Source organism: Neophocaena asiaeorientalis, unplaced genomic scaffold (genome assembly GCF_003031525.2).
Source record: "Neophocaena asiaeorientalis asiaeorientalis breed wild unplaced genomic scaffold, Neophocaena_asiaeorientalis_V1.1 scaffold265, whole genome shotgun sequence".
Classification (NCBI taxonomy): Eukaryota; Metazoa; Chordata; class Mammalia; order Artiodactyla; family Phocoenidae; genus Neophocaena; species Neophocaena asiaeorientalis.
Genome location: NW_020172172.1, coordinates 471,227 through 497,309, shown reverse-complemented (window position 1 = coordinate 497,309; position 26,083 = coordinate 471,227). Strand labels below are relative to the sequence as shown.

The 26,083-nt window shown below is 45.9% G+C and overlaps 1 protein-coding gene across 2 annotated transcripts in view; it reads right to left on the bottom strand.

The window, feature by feature from the left end:
• Positions 1-26,083, bottom strand: part of TRANK1 (tetratricopeptide repeat and ankyrin repeat containing 1) — a 66,261-nt gene that overhangs the window by 10,075 nt on the left and 30,103 nt on the right. For both annotated transcript variants that reach the window (XM_024756545.1, XM_024756554.1), the window contains 7 exons: positions 19,929-20,128; positions 19,508-19,645; positions 13,574-13,720; positions 12,093-12,249; positions 8,874-8,962; positions 6,450-6,553; positions 6,212-6,344 (listed from right to left, as the gene is read on the bottom strand). In XM_024756545.1, the coding sequence (XP_024612313.1) occupies positions 6,212-6,344; positions 6,450-6,553; positions 8,874-8,962; positions 12,093-12,249; positions 13,574-13,720; positions 19,508-19,645; positions 19,929-20,128 (968 nt within the window). The remainder of the gene's footprint in view (positions 1-6,211; positions 6,345-6,449; positions 6,554-8,873; positions 8,963-12,092; positions 12,250-13,573; positions 13,721-19,507; positions 19,646-19,928; positions 20,129-26,083) is intronic.

Sequence of the window (26,083 nt, the reverse complement as noted above, 5' to 3'; positions counted from 1 at the left end):
TAATATAACTTTTCATCTTAAAAGTAAACCAACACCATGAATAATAAAGAGGACGTCTGCGATTTATTAGAATCTAGTGAAAAACACTAAAACATAGGTAATTTAGGAAAACTACTGCTTTATAGGGAGAAAAATAAAGTGAAATCCCAACCTCACACCATACACAGATGGAAGCTCCAGATGGGTTAAAGGTCTAAATGAGAAAGCTATTGGAGGAGAATGTATGAGAATATCTTTGTGACCTTGAGGTAAAGAAAGTCTTCAACAAAACTCAAAACACATGAACTTTGGGGGAGAAAGTGATGGATTTGATTACAGTTGACCCTTGAACAACACAGGTTTGACCTGCACGGGTCCAGTTATGCAAGGATTTTTTTCGATAATGAATACTACAGTGTGATATGGTCTGCAGTTGGTTGAATCCCTGATATGAAACCAAGGATACAGAGGAACCTCGGATATGGAGGGACAACCGTAAGTTATATGTGGATTTTCAGCTGCACGAAGGGTCAGTGCCCCAATACCTGCACTGTTCAAGGGTCAGCTATACATCAAAACTGTTCAACAAAGAGCACATCAAATAAAGTTAACATAGAGAAGACAAACATTAACATCTAGCCCAGCACTGTCAGACAGAGCCTTCTGTGAAGATGGAAATGTTCTGTATCTATCTATCCAATATGGTAGCCACTAGCACCTGTGAACAGTGAGCACAGGAAATGTGTGGATAGTGTAACCGAGGAACTGTTATTTTTGATTTCATTTAGTTAATGTTAATATAAATTGCCACATGTGGCCGCTGGCTACTGTACTAGAGTGGACAGGTCTAGAACACAAAATGGATTCCTGCAAACACAAGAAAAAGACTTTCCAGAAAACTAGGCAAAGGGTATGAACTGGCAGTCTGCAGTGGGGGGAACTTAAATGACTAACAAATAAATGAAGATGCTCAACCTTGCTAATAACCAGAGAAATGTAAATTAACGCCACAGTGAGATACATCCATGAGGTCTGCAAAAATTAGAAAATCAGAACCCTCTGAACGTGGTCATGGATATGGGGCACAAGGACCCCTCATGCACGGAGTGGTACAGCTGCTCTGGAAAGCAAAGTGGCTTTCAACTTTCGCTTGGTGAAATTAAACACATGCACCCCCTGGGGTCAGCAAAACCACTCCTAGCAGTTCACAGCACTGGAAGGGGATGCGCTGTGTCATAATACTTGTGTGTGGCAGCTGGGAGTTGGTGGCGACTTGGATGTTCACCATGAGGGAAATGGGTAAGTCAAACGCAGTGGATGTCCACTCTGGAATACGAACAGTGGTCAGACACCTGGCTGGGCCTTAACACCATAGCAGAGGGTGGAAAAAGTAGCAAACAGAACAAGATGCTATTTAGATAAGCTTAAAACAAATATGTACAGAGAATACAATACTATTTATTCTTCGGTTATGCACGTGGATGGGGACATATATTAACTGCATTGGAATGGCAGCCAATGAGAAGAGAATGGAAATGGCCATGAGGAGGAAGAGGATGAAGAATATAAAACGATGGTGGGTTTATGTGAACAGAAGAGTATATTCCACTCCTCTTCCTCTCACGTTTCCTGCCCAGCTTATCAGTTAATCGCGTTGGCTTGGCTCTCCCAACATTTCCCAGACAGGACCCCTTCCTAGCCCCTCCACTACCATGGAGGCAATCCAAGCCGTAGCAACTCAGCCTAAGCCACTGTTCACCCCTCCTAACTGGCCTTTCCGCTTCTACTTTTGCTGCCTACAGAGCTCTCCACAGAGCATCCCAATAATTCGTTTCATGTCACCCCTCCAATTAAAACCTTCCACTGGCTCCCCCTCACCCCGGAACAAATCCAGTCCCTACCATGGACCACAAGGTCCTACCTGATTTGTTCCTGCCACACTCTCTGGCTCATTTTACCAGTTCGACCCCACTCACTCTGCTTTGGACAAACTGGCTTCCTTGCTGTTTTTCAAACTCGCCCATACGCTCCCACCTTGGGGGCTTTTATCTGCCATGTCCTCCGGAGGCAGCTGTTCTCGTGGTCTCCCTGCAGAAGTCAGCTCCCTGACCCCGCCTGCACCTAAAACAGCAACACTTGACACCCCCTCTCCCCTCCCCCAGCCCTCATCCCCGCTGACATCTTCTGTACTATTGGCTCAGTCACCTCTCTCCCACACTAGAAAGGAAAACTACAAAGGCAGAGGCCCCTGCTCTGCTGCCTGTTGGTTGCCACGCGCCCACAGTGCCTGGTACACCCTGCCACACGCCCACAGTGCCTGGTACACCCTGCGGGGGGCAGCTGGGGGGCTACCTATTTGTTGAATATTTCATTTCCTAACTCGACTGGCTGCACCTGACATCCAAAGAGAAAACAGAATCAAAATGGAACAGAACAAAATGCATATGCCAGACTCCCTAATAAATCTCAGCTGGGTTTTATTTAACAAGACAAGCTACACGAAATGCCAAAATACGAACAAGATCCAGGTGTGAGGTTCTTCTATGTCCAGAGACCTCACAGACCAGGGAGCTACTAGACCCATCGCCCCACATCAATCAAACCCCATAACCATAACCCCTAGCCACCTTTACCTCTCCTTGACAAGGCTGACTACTCAGAAGAAAAGCCCCAGGGTGAACGCAGGCCCCCTTAGGTTCAAGCGTGCACCCAACTGGGTGGAGAGAGAGGAGGGCTGGCTCTAAGCAGGCCCCCCGCCCCCCCACCAACCAGGTGTCTGGGCTCCTGCTGCCCAGAGCAAGGGCCCTGAAAGGTTTCCAGGGAAACCAGTGTTGACCTCTGGAGAGGCAGGAAGCAGGCAAGGCAGAGGAATCCCTGAAAGGAAACCTTCTGCTCCCACAGCTGCTTCACAAACCCTTCTCCCCAGGGTCAGCACACATCCGGGGACTGTGAACAGGGAGGCGGTGTGGCCTAAGGATTTTGCAAAGGGTGGTCAACTTGAATCATGCTGGCTAGTTTGGTGGGACGACCACAAGAGGTCTGATGCTGTCTGAGGGTTGAATATCCTGCCAGGGAGGGGCCTGAGCAAAGAAAGGGACCAGACTCTTCCCCAGCTGGGGCTCAGAGCTACTGGAGTGTGCTGGCGAGAGAAGGCGGAAGGAGCTGGCACCGGTGGTCAACCCTGGGGACGTGAGGAAGGCCGGCAGCCTGTGTCTCCAGGACCAGGGCGGCCTCCATATCCTGAAGGCTCTGAGGTCCTGGAGAAGGGAACACGGCCGGACATCTGGCCTGCTGGGCCCCACCCCGCTTTCAGAGGTGGAGCTCGGCGGGCCTCGGGGAGGCAAGGTGAGCAGACAAGGAAGGGGGCTCTGGCTCAGCCGGGATGGGCGCTGTCAGGCAAAGAGGGGAAAGCAACAGGTTCAGGCCTGTCCCCTGTCGCTGTCACTGCTTAGGGCCCAAGGGAGTGCCTTGGAGATGGAGGCCGGGGGACAAAGGAACATGGAGAGTTCAGAAACCATTTTAGTTCCTGGAATCTTATGACCCAAACTTCCTTCACACGCTGAAATCCCCATTCCACCCCCTTCTCCCACATGCTAACTAGTCACGTCCCATAATAAACATGGGGCAGGGAGGGCAGCCTTGGGATGACCTTATCTTCTCTGACACTGACTTGGGGCCACACTTCAAACCTCCCAGGAGGTCCCACCCCAACCCAGCCCAATGCCCAGGGTGCTCCGAGGGTCCAGGAGTTCCTCCAGTTCACATACAGGCATGAACAGCCCCCTCCCTACTGGACGGACATAACACCTGACGCAGGAGGAAATGCAGCAGCTGCAGCCGGGAACCCTACAGCAGCACCCGTGGTGAGGACCAGATGGTTCCACGTCCAACCCACCACAAAGGATATGGTAAAAATGAACTGCTTTGTATTATTTACGATAGCCAAGATATGGAAGCAACCTAAGTGTCCATCAGCAGGGGAATGGATAAAGAAGATGTGGTACATATATACAATGGAATACTACTCAGCCATTTGCAGTAACATGGATGGAGAGTACTGTGCTAAGTGAAAAAAGTCAGACAGAGAAAGACAAATACAGTATGATATCACTTGTATGTGGAATCTCAAAAATACAACAAACTAGTGAACAAAACATAAAAGGAGGAGACTCACAGATTTAGAGAACAAACTAGTGGTTACCAGTGCGGGCGAGGGGCAAGACAGAAGTAGAGGATTAAGAGGTACAAAATATTAGGTAAAAAATAAGCTTCCGGCTTCCCTGGTGGTGCAGTGGTTGAGAGTCCGCCTGCCGATGCAGGGGACACGGGTTTGTGCCCCAGTCCTAAGGATAGGCGCTTCCCTGGTGGCGCAGTGGTTAAGAGTCTGCCTGCCAATGCAGGGGACACGGGTTTGAGCCCTGGTCTGGGAGGATCCCATGTGCTGTGGAGCAAGTAAGCCTGTGCGCCACAACTACTGAGCTTGTGCTCTAGAGCCCTCGTGTCACAACTACTGAAGGCCAGGCGCCTAGAGCCCGTGCTCTGCAACAAGAGAAGCGACCACAATGAGAAGACTGCACACTGCAACAAAGAGTAGACCCCGCTCACTGCAACTAGAGAAAGCCCACGGGCAGCAACAAAGACCTAATGCAGCCAAAAATAAATACATTAAATAATAAATTTTTAAAAGTATATATATATATATTAAAAAAGCTACAAGGATATATTGTACGACATGGGGAATATAGCCAATATTTTATAGTAACTATAAATGGAGGATAACCTTTAGAAATTGTGAACCACTATATCATGCACCTGTAACTTACATATTACTGTACATCAGCTATACTTCAACTTAAAAACTTAATTAAAATTTTAAAAATGAACTGCTTTATGTACAGCATTGTGACTGTAGTTAATAACAGTGTATCGTGTATTTGAAAGTTGCTAAGAAAGTAGATCTTTTAAAATTTTTATTTATTTTTGTTTTATTATTTTTATCGAAGTATAGTTCACTTACAATATTATATTAGTTTCAGGTATACAACACAGTTATGTGATATTTTTATAGATTACATGCTATACAAAGTTATTATAAAATACTGGCTATATTCCCTGTGCTGTACATTACATCCTGTACTTATTTATTTTACACCTGGTAGTTTGTACCTCTTAATCCTCTTCACTTATTTTGCCCCTACCTCCACTCCTCTCTGGTAACCACTGGTTTGTTCTCTGTATCAGTGAGTCTGCTCCTGTTTTGTTATCTTTGTTCATTTGTTTTATTCTTTAGATTCCACATGTAAATGAAAATGATCTTAAATGTTCTTATCACAAGAAAAAAGATCATCACTATGTGTGGTGACGGACATTAACTAAACACTGCGGTGATCATTTTGCAATTTATGTATCATTATGCTGTACAACTAAAACCAATTTGATATTATATACATCAATTATATCTCAATAAAAAGAAGAAAAATGAATCACTAAGACATCACCTCTCGGATGTCACAACAATGCCAAATTGCCATAAAAATCTGTCTACTTTCCTCTTTGGAGTTTATCTTGTTACAGATAATAAGAGTCTGTGGCCTGTGCCAGCCTGCAGACCACACTGTGAGCCCTGTGCTCTGGACCAGCAACTCTGTCCACTAGCGCTTCTAGAACAATGGAAATGTTCTATCACAATGTGCACCTGAGATGTGGCTAGTGAGACTGCAGAAGTGAATTTCTGACTTTATTACATTTTAGTTAACCTAAATGTTTAATTAAGTAGCCACATGTGGCTGCCAGATTGGTCAGTGCAGATCTAGAGTAATTGCTGGGACACAGAGAAAACACCATGTAACTGCCAGACCGTCCACCCAGGCTGACTCCAGACTGAACATGGAGAAAGAAAAGGCAGGAATATTCTAAAACCCATCTTCCCTTTGATGTGAACATTTGGCCTCCCTGTGGTTAATAATGGGTCGCAAACATTCGCAGACATGGACACACACATATACACACACACACACACACACACACACACACACACACACACAGAGTCCCTGAAACCATCTAAATGTTCGAGCAGATGGAGGAAGAAGGGCCACCCACAGAGTCGACAGGGCCAACCTCTCCCTCTTGGGAGGACAGAAGGCCTTCCTGACACAGGTGGAGGCTGGGGGCCACCCTTCCATCTGCCCCACGGAGCCCAGTTCTCCTAGGAGCAGCCGTGGGCCAGACGTACCTTTCCCAGCCTCTCGCACAGCTGGGCACACAGCTGGAACTCCTTGGCGTAGCTCAGACACTTAAGGGACAGCTTTGGCTCCTTGCACTCCAGATACGTCTTGGCCAGTTCCAAATATTCCACCTGCTTTTCCCTGGGAGGGGAAAATAGAACAGAGTTTCCATGGAATGTGATACCAGTAGATTGAACCTGCAGCTCTCTCTCAGAGCAAACCTGAAATGACCCCCGAGGCTCTTACTTGGGGCTGACTTTCTTGGATTTCATGTTCAGGGCAGTGCTGTGGGCCAGAGCCAGCTTCTCCTTTTCCAATGCACCTCCCTTTTGGAAACACTTGGCTGCAACCTGGAATAGACCATAGGTTTCTGTTTCCAGCAAGGTCGCAGAGGTGACACAGGAACAAGAGTTAAAGCACACATTCCATGTTTTCACAGACAAAGCACTGGGTCTCACCCTAGCCAAATCCGTGAGGGAGGGGCAGGAAGGTGCTGAAACACTAAAGAAAACAGCCTCAATTGGGACTGCATATACACATTGCTACATATAAAATAGATAACTAATAAGGACCTACTTATAGCACAGGGAACTCTACTCAATACTCTGTAATGACCTATGTGGGAAAAGAATCTAAAAAAGAGTGGATATATGTGTGTGTATAACTTACTATGCTGTGTGCCTGAAACTAACACAACACTGTACATCAATTATACTCCAATAAAAATTTTTAAAAAAGAAAAGAGAAAACAGCCCCAGAGGATAAAGCCTAATTGTGTTACCAGCTAACACTTTGGACTCAGAGCTTCCCTTTGGAAACACCTAGGAGCCATGGAAAAGGCACATCAGACATATTTTTACAGGTCACCGTAATAACACCGTCATCTGATCTTCAATAGTTGCGTGTGAGATGTTTCATCCTTCCCACTGTATTTGGTAGCAACCTCAGGTCAAAGACATGGAGAAACTGGCCCAAGGTTGCCCAGTGGCTTTTCTGAGCTCAACATAGGTCCCCTCTAGTTGGTAACAACCAAAGCTAGTGGGCAGTGTTGGTAGAGCAGCAGCAGTGCACCTATTATGGTAGAAACGGGGACAGAGGTGGTGTCCCAACACATCCCAGAAGATGACTGACCAGATCCTTGGCACACGCAGACCTGTATGTAGCAAATAGAAGATGGGCAGACAAGTGTCCCAGGGGAGTCAGCCTGCTCCCTGCTCCCCACCAGCAGAAAGTTGCTGACATCATGTCTCCAAGTACGGACTACAGGGTAGAAAGTTCATGTTCTGCCCAGCATGTAGAGATTAGGCCTCAGTGTGGGCAAGAGAAGGATTAAGTGGCACTTACTGATAACACAGGCAGGATGGCATCTCTCCCCCCGGGCTCTCTGTTCCAGCCTCCCCAGCCCCATGGGCCTCCTTTCATTCCTGTGACACGCGAAATGCTCCTTTCTGCCACAGGGCCTTTGCACACACTCTTCCCGCTGAGTGAAATGCTCTTCCATCCCTCCTCTGCCTGCTTAATGTCATGTACCCTACAGGTCCCAGCTCAAGGCTCCCACTCAAAGTAGCCTTCTCTGGCCACATCGTCTAGGACAGGCGGTTCTGGAGGCAGCTTGTCACTCACATGTGACATTGGGAACCGCTGGCACTGTGCCCTTTTCTGTACACCCGTCCTGCCCACTGTCACATCCCCATGACCTAAACGCAACGCTGGGCCCACAGCTCCACAGGATATGCTGAATGAATGGATCTCAAGGGTTTCCACTTGTACGGTGGTTCTGAGACACTTACTGACATGCAGCCAAAAACAATAGACTTCCTGAGTCCCAAAGCCCTTTAGCGGAGTCAAAATAAAGTCAGGTGAGGGGGAGGCTTTTTGTAACATTCTCATCTGTGCTACTCCCCTCAAAAGATTTTAGATTCGAACATTCAAAAGGTATCTTTCAAGGGATAAAGAATTGGAAATCCACGGGCAATACATATAACACCAGCTGTGTTCTGAAGCGAGAAAGGGAAAGACTTTATAGGTTTCTAATTTCATACCCACACCTGATGCCCACATTGTCCTGCTCTATCCCCTCTCTGGAAAAAAAAAAAAAATCTTGGTTTTATAACAACAGCCAGGTGTTTAGTATTCCTTGCCAATTACAACAGGGATGGGCAGTGAATACAGTGCCGGGCTCAGTCAACTTCTGCAGCTGCATATTTACGGAAACACTATCCCGACACGACTAAACACACAACAGTGCAAACTGTTTTCTCCTCCCTTACACCTGATGGCAGGGGTGACCACAGGCCTTCACCCCTCTCTGTATCCATCCTAGCCCCCTTATGGAGCAACTCTGCAGCTTCCCCCATCGGGAGTGCAGCCTGTTCGCCATCCCTCCCGACAGAAGGATTCCTCAGCTGGCAGAGGCCAGGACCCTTCCTCTTCCTATGATCACATGCTGGCACTTGGCCAAAAGGAAGGCTTGTCATGACCGCATGGGGGTGGTGGGGAGTGGGACAGGGAGATCTCTGCATGGCGGGTGACCTGATGTCGCAGAAGGGGCAGCAGCACAAGTACCATGGCCCCGACCCCCACCCCCGTCCTGGTGACAAATGCAGTGATGAGAAACCTGCTGGTGAGGCTTGACGAGGCCACAGGTCACCCAGACCTCTCTCTCCTTACCTTCCAGCACTGGTGTTTAGCATAGTAATCTCCTTGGGCGATCCACTCCGCAGGGGTTGAGGTTTTAACAAACATGCTATCATCGAGGTCTAAAATGAAAGAGAAACGTGGGTTTGCTTCTCTGGGGATCCCTTTACTGAAACCTGTTGTTATGGGCTCTATTTTGTTCCCCTACACCCAAAATTTCAAGTGTTGAAGTCCTAACCCCCAGTCGCTTGGAATGTGACTGTATTTGGAGACAAGGGTCTTTAAAGAGGTGATTAAGGTCAAATGAGGTCATATGGGTGGGCCCTGATCCAATGTGACTGGCATCCTTATAAGAAGAGGAGATTGGGCTTCCCTGGTGGCGCAGTGGTTGAGGGTCCACCTGCCGATGCAGGGGACACGGGTTCGTGCCCCGGTCCGGGAAGATCCCACGTGCCACGGAGCATCTGGGCCCGTGAGCCATGGCCGCTGAGCCTGTGCGTCCGGAGCTTGTGCTCCGCAACGGGAGAGGCCGCAACAGTGAGAGGCCCGCGTACCGCAAAAAAAAAAAAAGAAGAGGAGATTAACACATACGAACAGACACGGGGGGGCTCACACAGAGAAAAGGCCATCTACAGCCAAGGAGAGAGGCCTCAGAAGAAATCAAACCACTGACAGCTTTATTGATCTCAGACTTCTAGGCTCCAGAACTGAGACAATAATTTCTGTTGTGTAAGCCACCCAGTCTGTGGTATTTGTTATGGTGGCCTGAGCAAACAAACATACCTATGTTGTCTGTCTAGCGTTCATGTAAGGTAGAGTGTAGCTTACCAAGCCAGGTTGTGGTGGGTTTTGGGAGAAGGAGGTGGAGGTGAGAAAAGATGCTGTTTGATTTTTGAACTTTGGTCTGCCTTCCCTTCCTAGGGATACGAATTAGAAGACAGACAGCAATTTCCAGTTCCTCCTTGAAAATCCAAAGCCATGTAGCTCTTGGCAAACTCCCATGCCGGGGCCTCAGCAAGGGAAAAGGTGATAGGATGTGACAGTATTTCCAAATGTGCAGACTTTGCCCTCATCACAGCAAGCGATCTGACACATTCTGGTTGGTGGATGTGGACCACTGCCACCACCTGCTATTGGCCCCGTCTGTCAGCCTCAGCAGCTGGCGGTGACTGCACTGGCCCCCCTTGCCGAGGACCCCCGAGCACCGCCAGCGGTGGTGGGGGTGGGGGTGGAGGCGACACTCTCTGGGGATTCCGAGCCACACTTTCACAAAACACACAAAAAAGGCTGAATATCAGGACGATGTGGAAGTCAAATCTGAGCCGGAAAGGTCAGAGTCCCCTCAGCCAACAGATATCAACCAGAGGGGCCAGGCAGGCAGGCAGGCCAGCTTTGTTTAGGTGGTGCAAAAACACATGCCAAGGCTTCCCCGGTGGCGCAGTGGTTGAGAATCTGCCTGCCAACGCAGGGGACACAGGTTCGAGCCCTGGTCTGGGAAGAGCCCACATGCCGCGGAGCAACTGGGCCCGTGAGCCACAACTACTGAGCCTGTGCGTCCGGAGCCTGTGCTCCGCAACAAGAGAGGGCGCAGTAGTGAGAGGCCCGCGCACCGCAATGAAGAGCGGCCCCCGCTTGCCACAACTGGAGAAAGCCCTCGCACAGAAACGAAGACCCAACACAGCCATAAATAAATAAAACAAAACAAAAAAAACACATGCCAATCCTTGCAGCCCCCCGCACGCACTGTGTGCAAAGCTGACTTTGCAGCATCTTGTTCTGGTGCTGTGTGCACTGTGAGTGTCCAGGTGACATCTTATTCCCACAGCAAAGCCCCACACAGTATCTCTGCACCTGGCCGGTGACCTCTACTGGTGCCGCGTCGAAGAGACCCCCAAATGCAAAGTCACCAGCTCCCCAGAACAGTGAGAACAGATGTCCTCAAAGACTTTACCACGTGCAACTCGTAACTCACAATTAAGATGGGACTTTTCCTTGCATTCTTAATGCAAATAAGAGATAATATTAATTGCAATCCTTTTTCATTTTGAATTTTTAAATTAAAAAAAATCGCCTATCTTGATCTCTTATAATGGGTTGCCAGAACATATTGTGAGAATAAAAGGACTCGGAGCTGCGGGGAGGAATAAGAACCACCACGGTAGGCCAATGCGCTCGTTTTCCTTTTAGTAGAGGAAGTGGAGGCCCAGGGGGAGAAAGTGTTAGCTGAATTAAGTCCCATGGCTGCACAGGTGGAAAGTTCTATTGAGAAGCCAGGTTAACCCCAAGCCTTAGACTTTTCACATTATAGCACCACAGTCAGGTCCCAGGAATACAGCTTCTAATCCTGGTCCCCAACTGAGCCATTGGCTGTAACCAAAAAAAGTCTCCGTAAAACTGGCTGGAAAATGCTCAGGAAACCAACAAACCTCTCTGCAGCCACAGAGCTGTGGGCTTTCCCCCATCTTTGGAGAAATTCACCATGGCCTGGAGCAGCCAACTCAACAGCTAACCCCCAAGAAACAGAACAATTTTCTCCTTCACGAGGGCTGATTATTTATCTCCCAGTTATCCCATCAGGAGACCTTCATTCCATTTTTTAATTAGCTAGCCTTTGTAACTTATGAAAAACAATACATAATGATGTTGGTTTTTATTTTTTTAAACACTGCAAACAGCACAGAAATGGTGAAAAGTTAAAGAGGTCCACATCTAGTTAACAATCTCACACCCACCGGTCCCAGCACCAGAGGAGCCACTGCAGACACTTTCACCTTCATGGACACTTAAGTCATTTTTAGTTTCTTATCATTACAAACAGGGCTGTAACGAGCGCTCTAGTCCATGTTATCTTAGAGACTGTACAAAAGAGTATCTCTGGATAGATCCTTAGAAGTGGAATTACCGGGTCAAAAGGTAGGTGCATTTTTTATTTTGATAGATATTGCCAAACAGCTGTCCAAAAGTCCACAGTTAATTTGTATTCTCCCAGCAAAACCTACTTTGTCTATCCTTTGCCCATGATCCTTACCTTTTAGGACAAATAAAAGTTCTTCCCTGAAGGAGTTAACCCTCCCACTCTCATTACAACTTCAGTCTCCCACACACTTTAGCAATAAATAGGAACACTCATGTCTCAGAAGAATGTGGAAAGAAAGTGTTTTCCAAAAATGATACCCTTTACCCTCGGCCACAGGGCAGCTGAGAGTAACATGCTTTCTGTCCAACAGCCAGAATATTTTAATGAGCGCTTACCTTTATTTTCATCCATTTTCACGACTTCGACAAAATTCCTTTTCATGAAATATTTGAAAGCAGGAGCCCGCTTCTCTGGGTTTTCGTCAAAGATCCAGAGGTTGACCCGAGCCCGGGTGATGGCCGTGTAGAGCTGCTTCAGCTCCCCGTTCAGGAGCTAAAGACAAGATGAGGACAAAGGCATGAGCCTTCAGGCTACAATACGATGTATCTCACTTCAACGGGCTTATTCTGATTTTGGAGGAATATTCAAAAAGTAAGTTTTATGAAGTACAGCCCAGGCCTGAGCAGGACGCGGGGAGCCCACTGTGGCCGCAGCACAGGGAAGCGAACTCTAGCGCGGGGGGCAGTGTTAGTACAGGCCCACCCTTGAATCTGCTGTACTTGTCCACTTTGACATAATTATAGATCCCTAGGAGGTTACAAAGATACTGCAGAGAGGTCCCATGTACCTTTCACTCAGTTTACCCCAAAAGTCACATCCTACGCAATTACTGTAACTTATTTTTAAAATTTGGAGCAGTGGGAATTCCCTGGAAGTCCAGGGGTGAGGACTCCACACTTTCACTGGCAAGGGCCAGGGTTCAATCCCTGGTCGGGGAACTAAGATCCCACAAGCTGCACAGTGCGGCCAAAATTAAAAAAATAAAAAAAAATTAAAAAAATGGAGCAGTCCCACGCTGCTACTGTGACTATTATCAGCACTATATTACTCCTGACCTACCCCATGACTGAGGACTCTGGGTATAAGGGGACTATGTCTTAGACTCAGGGAGGACCTCCTTGATTAAATCATGACATTTCAAAACAACAACGGATTTGTGGCTACCCAGAGGTCTGCACAGCTTGGCGATGATTTAACATCTATGTGCAGAGCCTTCCAGGTAGTTACAGAAATAACCGGATAACTGCTCTTCTGTTTATTTGTTTTCTACTATGTAGGAGACATAAAACCAGGACAGCAGTTTCTCCCAAAGCTTTTGGTTTTTGCTGGTTCGGTTTTCTGTGGTTTTGCCCTCACTCTCGAGGCCTCTGTCGGCCTTCGTCGGTCTAGAACTCCAGAGTTTTTCGGCTCTGGCCTACTTCTCGGTGATGTAGTGGGTCGCCCAGGGGAAGGGAGACAGGGTCCCTTCACAGACAAGGCTGGAAGACAATGGTCTCCACTGACTACAGTCACGGACTTCACTTCTGAGTTCCCCGTCAGCAATGTCAGAGTTTCTGAACAGAGCTCCAGAGGCGAACAGAAGGTGCCACCCTCCCCCTTCCCCCCCCCCACCCCTGCATCAAGCCTGGCTCTCTGCTGAGAAGAGGGGGTCGCCAGCGCTGAGCCGACCACATTCCCTCTCCCACCCTCCACCCCCTAGTACTGACGGACAGGAAGACCCGCAGCACAGGCTCCGTCTTTAACCCAATCTTATCGGCCAAGCCCTGCTTATTGGCTCCCTGTCAAGCGAGCTCATGGACCCATGGCTCATACTCACCCTGTGCATTTCCGGATTCACCATGAGAGCCCTGCCCTGGGAGGAGCTGCATTTCTCTAGGGGCACCTCAATCAGCCAACGGCTTTCCTCTCTGGACTCAGAGGATGAAGGGGTAAATGAGGAAATGATCTTCCATTCCTTGTAAGCCTGAACAACAAAGACAAATGAAAGACCAGCAGAATATGCTTCTGCAGTGCACACTCAGCCTCCCTGGGCCTCACAGAGGACTGAGCCCCCTTTGCCTGGCACAGCGGCCAGGCCTTCAGCACCAGCTGTGAGAAGGTGGCCATCCTATGGCCTCAGAGTGGGGGTCGGGGCCCAGGTGGTGCAGGCAGGGATCAGGGCAGCTACCGAGAAGACCCCCAGACACTCAGCTAAGACGGCCAAGAAGCAGGCACATGTGCTCACTTCTAGCACGAGTGTTTAGGGCCTGGAGGTTCCTGTTGTTGAAAGAATGTCCACAAGCAGAATGGAGGGAGAAAACCAGTATCCTCACCTCTTTTCACAATGTGTTTAAAAAATGCCACTTAGGGTCAGTCATTAAGACACATGTGATGCTTAGGGTGGTACCCGTGGTGTCCATCCATGTTGTCACAAATGGCAAAATATCAACTCTATGGTGACAAATGGAAACTAAATTTTTTTTTAAGTTTTATTTTTCCTTTTATTTTTCCTTCCTTCCTTCCTTCTTTCCTTCAATTTTTTGGCCATGCCACGCAGCATGTGGGATCTTAGTTCCCTAAGTCCCAGAAACTAAATTTTTGGTGGTAAGCATGCTGTAGGCTATATAGAAGTAGAAATACAATCTTGTACACGAGCGACTTATATAATGTTATAAACCAGTGTTACCTCAATAAAAAATAAGTCTAAAAAATATAAATACAAAATAATTTGTGTTAAGCTTTGGGTTTCATATGACTAAGAGTCACAGATAACCAAGATAATAAAAATATAATTACTGCTGTTACATGTGGATAGTTTAGCCATGTTTAAATGAGTAATAAAGATGTAATAATTCATAAATTATTTTTACATCTATTCTATAAAATAGAGTCTTGCCCTTATGTCAGCAAAATTACTAGTTGTGTTATAACCGAATTTTCACATAATTTGTGTTATATTAAATGCCCAGGATTAAGAGATGTAACTGCATTCAAAGTGTGAATAATTTGAAACATTTTCACGGAAAATATAAATGCTAGGAAATGTAAGAATAAAAAATTAAAATTATTTTCTTATGATATAAAAAAAAGACATGTGACAAAATTTCCTAACCAAGTGATCCAATCGAGGACGGAGCTCGGGAATTCCTTGGCACTCCAGTGGTTAGGACTCTGCACTTCCACTGCAGAGGGCCCAGGTTCAATCCCTGGTTGAGGAACTAAGATTCTGCAAGCCACAAGGCCCCCACGTCCCCCCAAAAAAAGGATGGAGTGAAATTCAGGAGCCGTGGGGTCGGCTGTGCAAGGTGGACTCTGAGGTCAGATGGAACAAATTAAATCCCAATTTGTCCACTTATTATGTGACCTTGAACAAATGCCTCTTCTAGGTCTCATTTTCCTGTTCTGTAAAATGTGGATGACAGAACTAACCACATTTGTTGGAAAGATAAAAGGAGATGATCAATGTCAAGTGTCTCTACAATGCTTGATAAAGAGTTGACATTTTAGCCATTTTCCCCTTTACCCAAATCAAACCACAAAACCACGGTTGACTTGTAGATCAGGGTCTGTAAATTTTTCTGCTAAAGGGTCAGATGATAAGTATTTTTGGCTTTGTGGGCTATATGGTCTCTATTGCAACTACTCTACTCTGCTACTGTAGAGCAAAAGCAGCTCTAGTCAACAGTAAATGAACGGGCAAGTGTGATGCAATGAAACGTTATCTTTTGACACTAAAATTGAATTTAATACTAAATTTTCGCATGCCACAGGATATGATTTTCCTTTTGATTTTTTTAACCATTTAAAAATGTAAAAACCATTCTTAGCTCACAGGCAGTGAGCTGGGTTTAGCCCCCAGGCCATAGTTTACAGACCCTGGGGAGGCAAACGTGACCAGATTATACACAGTATCTACAGTGAAGAATTCCCATGACGTTTCAGATTTCATACTTTATTGTGTGTCTTGGGGGAGTAGGTAGTCAATTCTCCTATCCTTCAGTTTTTTTATAAAATGGTGCTACTTGCCACCTATGTATCTTTTCAAGGATGATGGAAAGGTGGAGTGGATACAGTTCATTACCTCCCTTCAGTTCCTCTATAATGTAAGCTCTATAAACATTAGGTTAGGGACTTCCCTGGTGGCTCAGTGGTTAAGAATCTGCCTGCCAATGCAGGGGGCATGGGTTCGAGCCCTGGTCCGGGAAGATCCCACATGCTGCAGAGCAACTAAGCCCATGCGCCACAACTACTGAGCCTGTGCTCTAGAGCCAGTGAGCCGCAACTACTGAGCCCACATGCCACAACTACTGAAGCCCGCACGCCTAGAGCCTGGGCTCCGCAACAAAGACAAGCCACAGCAGTGAGAAGCCCATGCACCACAATGAAGAGTAGCAACCGCTCTCCACAACTAGAGAAAGGCCGCATGCAGCAACGAAGACCCAAACGCAGCCAAAAATAAATAATAAAATAAAATAAATTAATTATAAAAAAACACATTAGGTTAAATGCTTTAAATACTATCTATTAAATAAGAGTGGTTATGCTACTAACCAATTAGGGAATTAATCACCAGGTTATGAGAAGAGATGTGAGTCATGTAATCAATTTTAGTAGTTGAAAGTTAAAAAAAAAAAATCCTCAGGACACATCTGTGACTATCTTTTCATCTTCGTAAAGCTGTTTACCCGACTTAATTGTTTGCCAAAGAAAGCAGGCAAGAGACACGCATGCTAACATCTGAGGAGGTCCGGCAGACAGCGGGAGGTGCAGGCTGCCTGAACTTGGAAGGCCAGTGAAGCACCTGTATCTTTTTTTTGTTTTTTGCGGCACACGGGCCTCTCACTGTTGTGTCCTCTCCCGTTGCGGAGCACAGGCTCCAGACGCACAGGCTCAGTGGCCACAGCTCATGGGCCCAGCCGCTCCGTGGCATGTGGGATCTTCCCGGACCGGGGCACGAACCCGTGTCCCCTGCATCGGCAGGCTGACTCTCAACCACTGCGCCACGAGGGAAGCCCAAAGCACCTGTATCTTAAAACTGCTCGAAGGAGACGCAGAAGCTGCTCGTATGGCACATGACTAACCTGTTTCCATGAATAAAACACATTTCACTCTCAAGACAGAGCCTCCTAGGAGTGAGCACGTGTGTTTACGGCAAGAATACAGGCCTGCAGCACTCCCAGCAATAAAAGGAAGAAGCATGTAGAAGTCTTCTAGCTTCTTCTCTGGGGATTAATAATTATGAAGGAAAAGGATTTAGACTCTACCAGCAAGGCTTCTTTTGTGGGGCCTGTTCTCTAGGTTAGTTCAGCAGCTCTTAAAAATTGTGGTTTTGAAAGCCTCTCCTGTCCTGGTCACACATGAGTGTGAAGGAAGGGACTCCCCACTGGGGCAGAGTGTCAATGGCAAGCACCCCTCCAAGTCCCCACAGGAGGAGAGTTTGGAGGTGACCAGAGAATGACTTCCCCTCCCCCAAATGAGGCAAAATCCTACAAGAGAAGGCCTTGACATAACCATTCCTTGGTTCCTTTCTCATCTCAGAAGATGACCCCGGTGTCCATGTGGTTGAACAGGTAACAGTGAATCCTCTGAAGAGAAAAATCACAAGCCAGGGCAATAAGAAGCCCCCTACACACACACACACACACACACACACACACACACACACACACACAGCACCTTCCAGACACATAAACGGGGGTGGAAGAGGAGGCCAGGGATGGAGAGAGGAGTCCTCCACAGTCTCCCATGTCAAACAGCAAGTACTGTTCAGCAGCCTTCACCCATCACCCCCAAAAGAAGCCCCACGTGAGCAGCCAGACCACAGACGCATGGGGACTTCTGTGACCTCTGTTTTTCCTCTCCTTTGACTGTAGCATCTCCTCTCATTTGCTGACTGGTGCCTTTTGGTCCTGTGGTTGGGAATGATAAACTGAGGGTGTGCTTTGTGCTGGGGAATGCACGATTCCATTCCCTGGTAATTGGGAAGCATCACATCAGAAGTCTTTTTAGAATTCTCATTCTGTGTATAGGATGAAGTGGATGTTACCACAAGACTTAATTTGTGATTGTTTTAATTTCATGCAACTCACTGATCCATTGGTGGGAGCTTAGGGTCAAGGGATCCAGGATTGTGCCATTCCAGGGTCAGGGTGAAAGATAATTAAGTAGATTTTTCTTTCACAAACAGAGATGACCACAGGTTACCGATCCATAAGTCCAGAGCTCCTGGAGCTTCTTACTAGCACAAGCATACAACTGGCACTTAATAAAGGACACGAACAACAAAGTCTTACCCTTTCCTCTTTTAGGAGAGCCTCGGTCCAATCATGACCAATGGATGTATTATGAGAAAAAAAAAGTTAGTCCTCGGAGATTAAAAATGGTTCCAGGATTAATGAGAGTGCATCTGATTTTATCAGAAAAGTCAATAGAAAAGGAGTGCACTTAAGGTATGGTAATGATATATTCATTACGGAAGGTTCTGGAAGCCGATTTGCATGCAGGGTATTAAAAGGAAGGGAGTACAGTGGAAAGATCTTGAGATTTGAAATTCAAAGCATCTGAGTTCATCTCTGAGCTCTGCCACCTACATTACGACTACAGGCAACTTATGTAACTTCCATGACCCTCAGCCTTATGAGTAGAATGAGGGTAATAAAAATACACACAACGTCAGAGGGCTGGTGGAGGATAAATTGAGACAATGCCTTCAAAAAGCACTTTATAAACTGTAAAACATCCATAGCAATATTAGTCATAGGTATTATCGAGGCAAATGTGACATTTAAAAAAAGACCAGAAAAAACCAAAACAGAAACAAAGGACTCCATTTAAAGGGTCAGTTCTGGAGCAGATTTTAAGGAGTCAAAGCTAACAGTGCTCGTGACTTGGGTATGAAAACAGCCCCTTCAAGCATGCGCTGTGTGCAGCGGGGAGTCTGCAACGGGGACCAGGGTACAGCCAGCTATGTCCCCAAAGGAGACCCCACAGCATGGTCAGCAGCCAACCTGAGCCTCCACCGAAGACGGTGGTGAAGAGAAGGCAGTGGCTATGAAACTGAGGACAATGGCCTTGAGCTGGCGGCTCTACCTATAATGTACTGAGGTTGGGAAGAAAAGCCATCACAAGGACTCAGGAGCCAAGTCAAAACAATCGGCTGGCACAGAGGTCACTGGGGGTCAGTCCGGGGACTCTTTTGCTGCCATTGTGGGCAAGGGTGGCAAGCAGTGGTGGCAAAGCCATGCCCGGAGGGAGCTCAGGCAGGATGGCTGTTCTCGTCCCCTGCATTACCTGATCCTGTGGGCAGGAACCAAGGCTCACGTGTCTTCCCGCAGTTGTCTCCCTATGAATGACCTTGCCCGGTTCTGTCCTCATAGGGTGGACATTGCTAACCTTGCCTTCATTTGTAAGGCTCTCCTTAGACCTTGCTCCAACTTGAGGATCCTTGGGAGTCAAGGTTAACAGTAGCTAGTGAAAACCGGAAGCTGGCGCTTGGGTACCAGGCATTCAGAAAAGGTGAATACAAGAAAACAGGGAAGGGCAAGGCACGGGGAGAGCCATCCCACAACACACTATGAAACAACCCACAGACATTGTCGAAAGCCGCATCCAAACACACAAAACCCCATGCCAAATGGATGATGCTCCAAAAGAGAAACGGTCACCTGTGACCAACTCTCATCTACTCAGCTCCAAAATTCTCTTTCCTGGAGTGGAAGTGGAGCTCATACACACACATGCGCTGTGAGAAAAAGAATTCAGTATGACATACCTCAGAATCAGTGAAAAAGTTGTAAAGGAGGACGTCATCAAATTCTAGGCCTTTGGCTTCGTAAACTGTTAGCACAAGCGCTAATCCCAGCTCTTCTGGAATTTTCTCCTTTGCCATTTCATTGGCTACAAGGATTACCTAGGAAACAAAGGGGGATAGAAGAGAAAAAACTTCACATTGTACAAAGAGAAATCTAGTGAAGCTGAGACTATTTCTGTGGGAGGCGAGTAATGTCTTTGATGAGGAACGGCCATCGTGGTGGGAATATTAATAACACTTCGGCACTCACCCATCTCTGAAACCTCCTCGTTCTGGGACAGGGGCTACTGAATTCTAAGTTGTGGAAGAACTCAGCTTCTCAAACCTTTTTTCAACTGCAAACTGCCTTTTATTTTAAAACATACAATCTCAAGAAACTCACCTGGTGGGCTCCAAATTCAATGGGCTGGGTTTTTCTTTTGTTGCCTCGAAGCAATATTGCCAAGTCACTTACACTACAGGACTCCAGGACAATTGGTCTGGGACCATCAAAGAGGCCAGAATCCCTTGGAAGGCGATCAAAAGATTCCGGGAAATAGAACTGAAGTAAATCTACCACTCCAGATGCCAGATTGAGGATTCCTGGGATAAAAAAAGTCAGATACTGTACAACACGCCAACATGGCTGGGGTTTTTGGTTTGTTTTGTTTTGTTTTTGGCCACGCCGCACAGCTCGCGGGATCTCAGGTCCCTGACCAGGGACTGAACCCAGGCCATGGCAATGAAAGCCTGGAATCCTAACCAACTAGGCCGCCAGGGAACTCTCGTGCATTTTGTTTTCTTATTTTGGTTTTGCTTTTCTCCTGAGAAGCAGTATCGGTCCTGAGAGTACATACAATTGCAGCCAATTTCCAGATCCTGTTAGATTATCACTTTGGCTCCAAGCTGTATTACTCCGGGTACCGCGGACAAAGGCAGAGATGTGTTTGCTGTCCTAAGAAAGTTTTGTAAATCTCATTCCTGGACTATATTCATGTGAGAGAAAATGACCTCATGAAGAAGAGTCAAGGCAGAAATGTAACTAAACACTTAGAGCTGTTAGAATGCTAATACAGGGGCTAATATACAGTTAAAAAACAAGAACTATCCTGTCCCCTGTTGTTGGTACTTAGAGCACTGGAGACAACATTACATGGTAAGAGCTGGACGTTAGGTGGGGCAGCAACCTCGGCTTCCATTGCCCTCTTCCACCAGGTTTATACCCAGCAAAGAGAGGAGTATACTAAATAACTGTCAGAGCTGGATAAAGGATTTTCCAAAGAGCTTTCTCCTTGGGTCCCATTTTTGTCTAAGCGCTGAAGTAACACTGACAGTGATGTCGATTAAACAAGAGGCACCTTCATAAAGATTAACCTGTTTAATTCTCACAACAGCCCGGTGAGACAGACCAGACAACCCCACTTTTACAAACAGGGACTCCAAGGTCCGAGAAGTTAGTAAACACCTCCAAAAGAAGCTGGACTGGATACGGATCATCCTGGGTCTCCCACTATTCTTAGGGGCCATGTGCCCTTTGCCCAACACCAGCTAGAATTCTATGAAATGGGCATATGTGTACCCATTGCTATTACCAAATAGTAAAGGGAAATTTTCCTATCCAATGCTATTATTATTAACACTATGCAATATAAAGAAATCAAGAATACAAAGTGGAAACTGTTGAATTTAAGCAGATCAGCTGCAACTGTGGTTCAGAGATGTACACTAATGAGAGGATCAGAAAAAAGCACGCAAGTGTTCATTTCAGTGAAAAACTGGAATCCACTTAAATGCCCTTCTAGGGAACTAGATAAAATTTTTTATACAAACATGTTCAAAGAATAAAAGATGGTTCAGCTATAAAAAGCCATGAAGTACTGATACACGCTACAATATGGAAGAACCTTGAAAACACTGTGCTAAATGAAAGAAGGCAGACATAAAAGGTCACATATTTTGCGATTCCATTTATATGAAATGTCCAGAATAGGCAAATCCACAGACACAGAAAGTAGATTGGTAGTTCACAGGGGTGAGGAGGGGATAAGGGTGACTGCTAACGGTTATGGGGTTTCTTTTTGGGGGTGATAAAAATGTTCTGGAATTAGATAGTGGTAATGGTTGCACAACCTTATGAATATATTAAAAATCCACTAAACTGCACCTTTTAAACAGGTGAATGTTATGCTATGTGAATCTCAATTTAAAAAAGAATAAAAGATGGGGGAATTATTCACTAAATATTCACTGAATTATGATTGATTAAACAATGTTCATCAATCACAACATTGATTATGTAAATACACATCATCAATCAATAAATGGGTGTGATAGATGCATATTTGTATATGGCCAGTAAAGAGATCAGAAGGAAATGAAACAAAATGTGAGTAGTGAGTAGCCTTATAGGGGGCTTGAATTTTTTTTTTTTAACATTTTGTGTTTTCTAAAGTCTCTCAAATCTAATACATATTATTGGGGCTTTTTCTGGTTATATACACAGAAACATTTACGCACAGTCTTCCTTTTATCCTGACAGGAGGTGGAAAATGGAGTTTATGTAGTGATCATCTGGGTGGGTTGCCTACTACATAAAAAAAAAAACAAAAAAACAACTGCTCACAGGACAATTCCCTTTGCCATACTCTATCTTGCTGATCATAAAGGCTGCTGCCCCAGACCAGTGGTGCTGAACCCATGTACACCATCAGAATAAGGGGCTCATTCAACTACTCATGCCAGGTCCCCTCTACAGAGTCCGACAACAAAAAAGGGGGTGCCATCTGGAGCTACCCCCTGGGGGCAGAGAAATGGGAACGTCTTGGTCACCAAGCCCCCACACAGTGTCAGGTAGGGGAGGAGCTCAATATATGTTTCCTGAATGGATAAAATCTCGTATTTCGAGCATAAACTTCTTTGTGCCAGTTTTTCCTGCACAGCACATGTAGAAAGTCATGGAAGAGCAAGAAGCCGAGCTGCTCAGACCCAGGCAGACCCTGTAATTGATGGGCAGCATCAGGAAGACTGTGAGAGTCCTGGAAAGCTGGGCTGGGCTGTGTGGTGTATGCTACACTCTGGGAGGCCACCTGGCTTCTAATTGTTTTCTGAATGCTTGGCTAAACAAATCAGAATGTTAATCTACTTTTACACTGTAAGGGTGTTAAGAGTACCAATGTGTGTGTGTGTGTGTATGTACGTGTGTGTGGTCTGTGTGTTTTCTCTTTTCACTAAACCATAGCCTACCTGAAATGCATCCAGAAAAAGAGAATCTATCAAAAAACCTACAATAAGCACCAGACTTAAATGGTGAAATGTTAAAAAAATATTCACATTAACTTCAGGAATAACATACAGATGCCTGTTACTGTTTCTGTTTAAGGTCCTAACCAATAAAATATGATACAAAAAAGAAATGACAAGTATAGAAGAGAAGATCAAACCTGCCCTTACCTGCATAAAAATGTCAAAATGGTAAATGTAGTAAGAGTGTTCAGCAAGATTGTGAGATACCAGATCAATGCACAAGAACCAACAGCATCCCTCTATACCAGCAAGACATGGCTAGAAAATTTAAAAAGAGAAAAAAGGTGCAGCCATGATAGTAACCAAAAGTATAAGGTTTCTGGGACAAATCTAAGAGCTGTGTAAAATGTCTGGGGAAAATTATAAAATATTATTGAAGGCAGTAAAAAAAAATCTGAACAGAGAAATATGCCAAGGTCATGGTTCAGAAATCCCTACAATGTAAAGATGTGAATTCTTCCCAAAGAGTGAGAACTTCAATTCCAATCAAAATTACAAAGAGTCACTGGAGACATTTGATAATACAGTAAATAAAGACAGTGTGATAACAGTACAAAAACAGACAAATTAGACAAATCAAAAAAAATAGTGAGCCCAGAAACAGACTCACAGATATTTGAAAAGGAAGAATTGCAAATGGCATCAGCACAACTGTTTATCCCTATGGAAAAAAGGAAAATTAGATCACAGAAGCATGATTTCAATAAAGACAATGTCACACCACACATACATTTTAAATTGAATTAAATTTACCTAAATTTTGACACCTACCTAAATATAAGGAGCACAATTTAAAACCATTAAAAGACTACATAGGAGGTTACCTTAACCCCAGGTCAGAAGGATTTAAGTAAGACAATCATCAGACCACCGATGACCAGTTTCAAGATGACTGTCAGAGCTGACTGTGCTGTTTCTGCATGTAGCCTCCTCCCTCCCTCTATAAAAGCTCTTGACCACTGATTGGCAGGGTGGGGGGAAGGGGAGTTGGCCTTGGGACGTGAATCTGACACCCCAGCCCTGGGTTGCTGGTCTCTGAAATAAAGCAAAATTTCCTTTCCACCAACCTTGCCTCTCTATTGGCTTTTGAGCAGCAGCGAGCACCTGGACCCACTTGCGGGAAGTTTTTGACACCCAACGTGAGGCTGCGCTCTCGCGATATCTGGCTTCCAGGGTTTTCTTGGGAAGAGCTGCCGCCATGAAGAAGCACTGGGATGGCTGTGAGGAGCCCATTGCTCGTGGCTTACTGGATTCGGGAGGGGGATTTGGGGGGACGTTCCTAGCAGCTGCCCTAACCATTTGTTTTGGAGATCCTCCCTGTTTCTTCCTTGCTCGGCACTGGCTGCCAACGATATGCTTTTCCTTGGTGCAACGGAAACATGCATCTGGACGAGCTGACGAGCTCCAAGCCTGAGTAAGGGCACTGGTGAGCGCAAGGCAAATTTTCTTTTGAGCATGAGGTGCTATCTGGGCATCTTGCCAGTTGGTTCTGACGTGTTTCTGACGTTGAGGACCATTTGTGTCGGGAAGTGTTTGTCTGGGACTCCGTATCGGTCATCCTCTCAGTGCATTTGTGACAGTTCTGTCTTCTGGTGTGTGAGTGTGTATTCCATTTGTGTGATTGGTATTCTTGTTGCTTTTTGTAAAATGGGAAATTCTGGTTCAATTCATTAAGAAAAATTTTGGCTATGAACCTATGACTAAGAAAAAGACGATTTTCTTTTTAACACTGTGGGCCAACAGTATTCTTCAGACTCCAGAGAAAACTGGTTAAGATGAAACGCTTCTGACACTCTAAACTGGTTCTTTTTTGCATATGCAGTTAGAGAAAGCTAGCTTGATAAAATACTGTTTTCAGAATTCTGACCCTGAGAGCACAAAAATATGCCTAGGAGAAAGCTTGAAATTAACGCTTATCATGTCCTTGAAATACAAACACAGCCCACTTTGCCTGAGACTTCAGCCTTGGGTTAATTAGCAGAACTACAAAAGATGTTTGGGTTCCTTAAACAGCATCTTGTACCACATTAAAGAGAAATTGTGCTATGAGAAAAATATATGTTTTTAGAGGTTATGTTCTTAAGCTTGCCAATCAGAAAATGCTGATATAGGGCTTCCCTGGTGGCGCAGTGGTTGAGAGTCCGCCTGCCGATGCAGGGGACACGGGTTTGTGCCCCGGTCCGGGAAGATCCCACATGCCGCGGAGCGGCTGGGCCTGTGAGCCGTGGCCGCTGAGCCTGCGCGTCCAGAGCCTGTGCTCCGCAACGGGAGAGGCCACAACAGTGAGAGGCCCGCGTACCACAAAAAAAAAAAAAAGAAAAAATGCTGATATAAACAAACAGCTCAATTACTTGTTTCTTGGTTTTGTTAAGGTCTTTTAAGTTAAAAACTGTAATATGTAAAAATGATAAGGGAAGCATTTCAGTGTGTAAAGCAAGTAGGATATGCGTTGTCAGCAAGAGAAGTATAAAAAAACGAAAATATTTTTGTTGAGGGATAAAGGAAGAATAATTTTGTCTGGAAAGTGGATAACAAAGTGTGGTGCAGTCATGAATTAGACTACTAACGGCACTGAGAAATGCATGGACTGCAGCTCCATGGTATCAACATGCAGAAATCCCAAAACATTACTATAAGCAAAATTACGAAGTTGCAGAAAGGTACGTCTGGTATGAGTCCATTAAACAAAGTTTTTAAACATGTAAAATAATACTCTATGTTGTTCATGGACACATGCAGGACATAGGAGGTGAATTGGTGAGCATTCTATAAACCACAAAGGAAGTATTCTCTGTGCCTCAGTTTCTTCCTTTGTAAAATGGGAATGATGTCTACCTTGTAGGGTTTTTTGGAGGCTTAAAAACAGGTACCCAGGGCTTCCCTGGTGGCGCAGTGGTAGAGAGTCCGCCTGCCGATGCAGGGGACATGGGTTCGTGCCCCGGTCCGGGAAGATCCCACATGCCACGGAGCGGCTGGGCCCGTGAGCCATGGCTGTTGAGCCTGCGCATCCGGAGCCTGTGCTCCGCAACGGGAGAGGCCACAACAGTGAGAGGCCCGCGTACAGCAAAAAAAAAAAAAAAAAAAAAAAAAAAAAAAAAACAGGTACCCATGGGGGTTCCCTAGTGGCCCAGTGGTTAGGATTCTGGGCTTTCACCTCCGTGGCCCAGATTCAGTACCTATGTCAACTGCCTGGCATCGTGCCTGGCACAGGGAAGGGGCACACGTGAGGCACAAATTAAAAGCACCTGAGAGTTC